Genomic DNA, 7,807 nt, shown 5'->3' with positions numbered 1-7,807 from the left:
CTTAATAAAAGATAATATTACTATACTTTTATGGAATAAATGGCCAAAATCGTCCAAAATATTATTTTAGCAGTTTTGCCATCATTGTTTCATTTCCTTACCATTTTAGACCATTCATAGTCAATACTAGGCATACTCAGGCATTTTACGCCATGAGACGTCAGCTTTTGGGCATTTTACAAAAGATGGGTGTAGTGGGAAAAATACTCCAAAACGCCCCTCTCCTCCCCTTCTCTCTACTTCTCTCTCACAAAATCCGTGCATTCGTAGCGTTTTGTAGGAAACGCCACCCCAAAAAAGCCAACCCCAAAACGCCAAGGGGGTGGTGTTCCCCGGCGTTTTGGCCTAAAACGTCATCCATTACGGATGGTCTTAGTCTAGGTCACTAACGAGGTTAGATGTGCTCTGTTAACTAGATGGCTAATTATGTCTTTTTAAGTGTTATAACTTTTTATATCTTTTTTATTTTATCACACACACAAGCACCATCGTGACCTACATCTTAGGACAAACACCGGTGATTGTCCATCGCAAACCTCACTCTTTAGAACCAACAAAACACAAATTACTCTCTTTACCGTAATTTCAAACAACTTTTTTCATTCAGATTCATTAATTTAGCCGTCTCTCCACATAAACTCTAACTGCTGGAGCACCACTCAACAAAAAAACCACCGACCAAAGCAATTTTATCATTCTCCTCCGAAAACCTAACCACTATCGGCTCATCCTCCTCTCTAACCATACTTTTATGCTTTAAAACCTAACCAACTCCTTGACTTTACCACAAAAAATAAAACCATGATGACTAACGTGCTAAAATAAAAACTTCTTTTTGGACATAAATTACAAACTGGCCAAATCATAGGGAAGATTTTAGATATTTTACTTAACGAAAATACTTAACGCGGTTAGTGAATTGTATTGAAATAGTAGGAAATAAAACATGATAACAAAATGCTAAAAATAGGACGTACTTTTTTTTAAAAAAAATGTATTATTAGATTGAAAAAATTACAAGAATAAACATTTTTAATCAATAGTTTTTAAAGTTATTGAGTTTTAGTCCAATAAACAAGCAACGCCTCATGGTAGCCAGCTATGATGGCTAAAAGCCTAAGCCGACACTTTATGGCCACTGAAATTTGTAAAAATTAAATGAGACTCACTTTTAAGCAATAAAAAATCGACACGTATCAAACACGACTAAACTAAGCTTACAATTCTAACTTTTTTGCCTGAATTCTTGACCCTTAGCCAGCTTCAGAATATATGTTTATGCATTTAGCCGGCTCATTATTTTCCCTCTTAGCCGACTTCAACTAAGCTCGGCTAAAACTTCATTTAACAGTTTTCTTTTAGTCGCATAAATTTAACAGTTCAAATTAAATACTTTACATACCCAATTAAATACTTAGCATGCTTCAATTTTTTTAAAGAAAGGTAGCAATAATAATCAAGTAATATTGGTTATAAAGTGAAAATAGAGTTTTATCTATGTGAGTTTTCGGTTAATAGTAATATTAGTCGAGACGAAGTTTTATTATGTTTTATATCATATTTTTCATTCCATTCCATTCCATTCCATCACATCCTATTCCTAGGGTTTGTATTGTTGTCCGTCCGACCATCTAACCTTATATCGATTAACATCATCTCCGCTGCTAAAACCCTAATAAAATCGATCTTCAATCTTCTCCATTCCATGGCTAACAGAGAAGGCGACCCGGCACTGGGTTACTTGACCCGTAAGGAAACGGAGGTCAAGCTTCCTAGACCAACACGGGTCAAGAACAAAACCCCTGCCCCGATCCAAATCACCGCCGAACAGATCCTCCGTGAAGCCCGGGAGCGTCAGGAAGCAGAAATCAGACCCCCAAAGCAAAAGATCACCGACCCGTCCGAACTCGCAGACTACCGGCTCCGAAAACGCAAGGAATTCGAAGACTTGATCAGGCGGGTGAGGTGGAATAAGAGCGTGTGGGTTAAGTATGCCAAGTGGGAGGAATCGCAGAAGGATTTTAACCGCGCCCGCTCCGTTTGGGAACGGGCGTTGGATGTCGATTACAGGGATCACACAATGTGGTTGAAGTATGCGGATGTCGAAATGAAAAACAAGTTTATAAATCATGCTAGGAATGTTTGGGATCGCGCGGTTACGTTGTTGCCCAGGGTGGATCAGCTCTGGTATAAGTATATTCATATGGAGGAAATGCTTGGGAATGTTGCAGGTATGCTATAAACATTTTCATGATTTTACTTGATAATTGCTGTTATGTTAGGCGTTAGTTTGTGAAAAAGATTATTGCTTTGAACTTACTTGAACTGTGAATGCTAGCTAATATATCAAACATTCACTTGTTATATGTCTTCTGAGATTAGATTAGATTTAGAATAATTATAAGTTTTGGTAGTGAGATTTATGTTTTAGTGCAAAACAATACAGAAGAAAAAACTTGCATATCTTTTTATTGCATACTGCAAACGTTCTCACTTGATTAATATGTAATTTGATTTGGCTGTCACAATGATTCTGTATCAATATGATACTTCAGAGTAGGATACTTTAGTGTGCTTTGATTATTCCAGCAGTTTTGTTTTGAGTACACTAGAGGTTTAATTACACAGTAGCATATAGAGAATCATATATTACAGCAGGTGACTTCAATTGTGCTTCAATATATATCACTAGCAGGTGGCTTCAATAAGTTGAGTACTTTATTTATGTAGGTTGTTAAATGTTTTTGTAGTTGGAGGTGTTATTCTTGTTTTTATATATATAGGAGAATTATACTTGAGGAAATATGTAAAAACCATTTATTTAAAATAAGGGTAAAATAGTCATTTAATAAGTTAATTTTGATGAAATGGATATATATGTAATTTGTATGTTTTAATAAGGAGAAATAAGTAATTGTTTTTTTGGGTTGGGAAAATATGTATTTAAAGATATTAGGCAGGGGAAATATGTAAATTAGTAAATGCACCTTTTGTTTTTTGTTTTTACTTCTTCATATGCCATAAAAGTCTCAAAACTGGCAGAACAATGAGTGTCCATATATGTTTTCTGTTGGTTTTTGTTCAGGTTCAAGATATTTATCCGCATGTTAGGTGCAATGAAGCAAAAAGAAGAGAGAAACATGTTAAAAGATACTTTCTTATACACATTATTTACTTTTTGCAGGTGCTAGACAAATATTTGAAAGGTGGATGAGTTGGGAGCCTGATCAAGCAGCATGGCTTTCATATATAAAATTTGAGTTAAGATACAACGAGATCGAGCGAGCAAGATCAATTTATGAAAGATTTGTTCAATGCATACCAAAGGTTGGTGCGTGGATCCGGTTTGCCAAATTCGAGATGAAAAACGGGGAAATCAGTCGAGCCCGAAATTGTTACGAAAGGGCGGTCGACAAGCTGGCAGATGATGAAGAAGCCGAGACTTTATTTGTTGCATTTGCTGAATTTGAAGAAAAATGCAAAGAAACTGAGCGGGCAAGGTGTATTTACAAATATGCCCTTGATCACATTCCAAAGGGCCGTGCTGAAGATTTATACCGAAAATTTGTTGCCTTTGAGAAGCAGTATGGTGATCGTGAGGGTATTGAAGATGCAATAGTCGGGAAAAGACGATTTCAATACGAAGAGGAAGTTAGAAAGAACCCGTTGAATTATGACTCATGGTTTGACTACATCAGACTTGAGGAAAGTGTCGGGAGCAAACCGAGGATTCGTGAGGTTTACGAGAGAGCAATTGCTAACGTGCCTCCGGCTGATGAAAAAAGATATTGGCAAAGATATATCTATTTGTGGATTAATTATGCTTTGTATGAAGAACTCGATGCACAAGACGTTTCTAGAACTCGGGACGTTTATAGCGAGTGTTTAAAATTGATTCCACACAAAAAGTTTTCATTTGCTAAAATTTGGTTATTGGCGGCTCAGTTTGAGATCAGACAGTTGAATCTTTCAGGTGCACGCTCGATTCTTGGTAATGCAATTGGAATCGCACCTAAAGATAAGGTATGTTACAAGACTTTGACTTTGACTTTCTCGTGTTGATGTTTTCTGTTGGTCTGACTTTGTTTTAATGTAACTGAACAAACAGATATTTAAGAAGTACATCGAGATTGAGTTGCAACTTGGTAACATAGACCGTTGTCGGAAGCTATATGAAAAGTATCTTGAGTGGTCACCTGAAAACTGCTATGCATGGAGCAAGTATGCTGAGCTGGAAAGATCTTTGAGTGAAACCGAGCGGGCTCGGGCAATTTTTGAACTTGCAATTGCACAACCTGCACTTGACATGCCAGAGTTGTTGTGGAAGGTAAATGGCTCTATTATATCCCTTAGTGTCAAAATATGTATTTGCTGAAGTTTTTTTTATTTGGTTTAATAGTTAAGTCTCTTCATCGTTAGGCTTGAAACATAAATACACTTGTCTGTTTTTCACTTTGCATTTAAAGTTTCAGATCTTTTGTGTCTGTTTCTTGAAACAGTAATTCTAGATGACATATGAATAAAAAACATCTGGAAACTTTAGGGACTGCCATGGTAAATATTATATTGGTTTTTTATGTTTGGTATTAATTGAATATAGTTTATGTGTGTACATTTTGGTTGAAGTTTGTATATAAGTCCGTATGTATGTCTCACAATCTGCAAGATAAATGTTAAAAGTCTGCATGCGTGTCTGACAATCTGCAAAATAATGTTAAACTTTATCCCAAAGAAAATTTGTATATTTGTGTGTATATTTGTTGATGACATGTGAAATTGGTTTTGAGATATAGGTTGCTATTAGGGTGATTATAGAAGCTAATATTGTTCTAATTTGTTTTGAGATATAATATGCATTTCATTTTTTAGTTTTTAGGTTTATCTTAATCCATTTGTTAGTGAGAACAAACCGAAGCATACCTGTTATAGGTGGACTGATCAAAATTGTCATCTTAAATCTTATGCGTATTGAACTATTGATTACTGGTTGACTTGAATCTCAAGTAACATTGGCTACAAATTTGAAGCAGTGCGGTGTTTGACAACAGATCAACTCACATATTTTTATTAAATCTAATGTTCTGCAGGCATACATTGACTTTGAGATAGCAGAAGGTGAGTTTGAAAGAACAAGACAGTTGTACGAGAGGCTCTTGGACCGCACAAAACATCTAAAGGTGTGGATCAGTTATGCAAAGTTTGAAGCATCCGCCATTGAAGAAGCAGAGCAACAGGAAGAGCTACCTGAAAATGATCTTTTGGAACAAAGGAAACTTTGCATTCAACGTGCCAGAAGTAACCGTCTAATCTTATATTATTATTATTAATCTAGTTATTAATCTTATATATTATTATTAATGATCTAGTTATTTAACGACATGGTTTCTAACTTTTACTTTGTGATCCAGGAGTATTTGAAAATGCAATAAACTACTACCGAACATCGGCACCTGAGCTTAAAGAAGAGAGGGCAATGCTACTAGAAGAGTGGTTAAACATGGAGAGCGGATTTGGTGAGTTGGGTGACATTGATTTGGTGCGTGTTAAGCTGCCAAAGAAACTGAAAAAGAGAAGACAGATTGAAATTGATGACGGTGCTACTGGGTATGTCATTGTTCGGTCTTCGTTTTCTTTCTTTTAAAAAAAAAAATAAATTGTGTCATACTGTAGTGTGATGGTTGAAGATGGTTAAATAATGATTTGAAAAATTGCAGGTACGAGGAATACATAGATTATTTGTTCCCGGAGGAATCACAAGCGTCTAATTTGAAGATCTTGGAGCAAGCATACAGATGGAAAAAGCAAAAGCTGGTTTCAGATGAAGATGACGAAGATGATGTTGATTAACAAATTTGTTGCTGTTACTACTGCTGTTTTTTCTTGTTTGCATCAAGTATTTGTACTTGTATTATCGATTTTGTAATCAGCTCTACTTTCAGACAGACCTTCTTGTAACCTTTTTATGTTTGAACCATGAATGTCACATCCGATTTCTGATCTACTCTAGGGTATTAACTATAGTTATATGATAATCCAGCAATTCAATTATAAAGCATATAAAATGCTTTTGTAGCTAAAATTTTAAGGTATGACAAATCTCACAAACTAGCCTACCCGGATCTTGCTTACCCCTAACGGCAGCAGTGACGACAACAATATTTCAATGTTGACTAGTTTTAGCTTAACCAAATAAACTCATATTAATTGCACTTATTAAACTCGCATTATTTTAGTTATCAAATGAACTTGTTGCTTTTGTATTTTTTTCGGATTCAACACCATATTGAGACAGAGCTGCAGTTTGGTAGGGTGTATTTAGTTGAAAACTGGAGCAGACCGAGACAAAAGATGAAACAATATCCAAACTGGAGACAAGACCGGTTAGATCTTAGCAAACTCCAGTAAGAACTGGTTATTTTAAGGCAATTTTAATCAGTCAAAACTGGTTACTAGGAATATCAAAACTCTTCTTTAAGAAATCAAGATCATGTTACAAAAAATTAAGAGTGTTTGGTGTTTTGCTTTGCCAACACAAATTCCATTAACAACTTTTGTTATAAACCATAATCTATTTATTCTACAAAGAAATGTTTGCAAACTGAATAGAACGCTTTCAAAACAAGAACGCAATTCCTCATTTATAGCTCAAGTTATATGTTGATCTACATGTCGAATAAACAATGCTCAAGTCATTCATACAACAATCTCATTTAAAAATCAAATGTCAGCCCTGCTTGTCCCCTGTATTCTCAACTTTTGCCGGTTTAGCTTCTGCAAGTGAGAACTTCTTCACTTTCTGCATAATAGTAAAAACAAACGTACATGATGTCTCTTACACATCTCACAAATAAATCTACATTCTTAGGATTGTTTGACGCAATCAACCTAAATAAAATTTGATGATTTACCAACAATGGCAGAAGCTTAAACACAAATGATTTATCAAAATCTAAGGCCAAAATGACTAAAACGGGCCGAGCCCGACCCGTGAGCCACTTGTGATTGGCTCGTTAAAAGCTTAAACGACCGAGTTCGAGCCTTAAAATAAGCTTGCTTAATAAATGAGTATGAACCTAAGCTTCATTTATAAAACCATAAAATTAGACGGAAATGATACCTTGTCTAAAACGCATTTGCGAAGGGAATTCAAGAGATTGATGCATTTATCTTGATCGAAAGATGATGATGAATTGGCTACACAATTCAACAAATCAAGTGCTTCTTTTCCGCAAACAGCTTCCGATTTCTCCATTTCTTACCAACCCAAGAAAAAGAAGATGAAACAGGTTTTATTTAGGGCTTTTGAGGTTTCCAAACCGACAGACAATACAATTTGCGACGTGGGTTTTGACTTTTTTTTACCCCAATTCAATTCAGGGCCGCAACTCTTTTGTCTGGGCTCGACTGTTTGGGCTTTAAGTTTACTAAAGTACAATTGTAAACTTAATGTTTCCTATTGGCGATAGGATCCGTAGAGGTGAAAAAAAACCGTACCCGGAACCGGACCCGTAAAAAAATACCTGAAACTGGTTTTTTTAATACCCGGGTATTGTATACTCGAAACCGGAACCGGCCATATTCGTAGGAAATGGATAGAGTATGCATTTTGAACTCAATACCCGTACCCGGATTCGTACCCAATTTATACCCATAAATACCCGAAACCGGTCATACCCTATACCCATACCCGTATATACCCGATACCAATTTTCTAATACCCGAAATAATACATGAGTTTTTTTCTCAACTTTTATGTTTAATTTTTTTTCAACGCATATTATTAAGTAAATAATTTGTACCTAAGTGG

General features: G+C 35.7%; 1 protein-coding gene and 1 long non-coding RNA gene across 2 annotated transcripts; one reads left to right on the top strand and one right to left on the bottom strand.

Annotated features, from left to right (window-relative positions):
* Positions 1-1,705: 1,705 nt before the first annotated feature.
* Positions 1,706-5,997, top strand: LOC143586018 (uncharacterized). Its single transcript, XM_077067663.1, has 6 exons — positions 1,706-2,231; positions 3,185-4,023; positions 4,109-4,327; positions 5,088-5,295; positions 5,409-5,604; positions 5,715-5,997. Exons 1-6 carry the CDS (start codon positions 1,706-1,708, stop codon positions 5,845-5,847), a joined length of 2,121 nt encoding a protein of 706 aa, XP_076923778.1. The 3' UTR covers positions 5,848-5,997.
* Positions 5,998-6,611: 614 nt separating this feature from the next.
* On the bottom strand, positions 6,612-7,312 carry LOC143586024 (uncharacterized). The gene is made up of 2 exons (XR_013144638.1): positions 7,118-7,312; positions 6,612-6,796 (listed from the first exon to the last, which is right to left on the bottom strand). It is a non-coding gene; the product is annotated as an uncharacterized LOC143586024 (long non-coding RNA).
* Between the last annotated feature and the right edge of the window lie 495 nt (positions 7,313-7,807).

This window comes from Bidens hawaiensis, unplaced genomic scaffold (assembly GCF_021521415.1).
Source record: "Bidens hawaiensis isolate Kalapana, Puna unplaced genomic scaffold, B.hawaiensis_p1.1 tig00034273_1, whole genome shotgun sequence".
NCBI classification, from domain to species: domain Eukaryota; kingdom Viridiplantae; phylum Streptophyta; class Magnoliopsida; order Asterales; family Asteraceae; genus Bidens; species Bidens hawaiensis.
The sequence above is the reverse complement of the archived record's forward strand: the minus strand, read 5'-3'. Positions and strand labels throughout refer to the sequence as shown.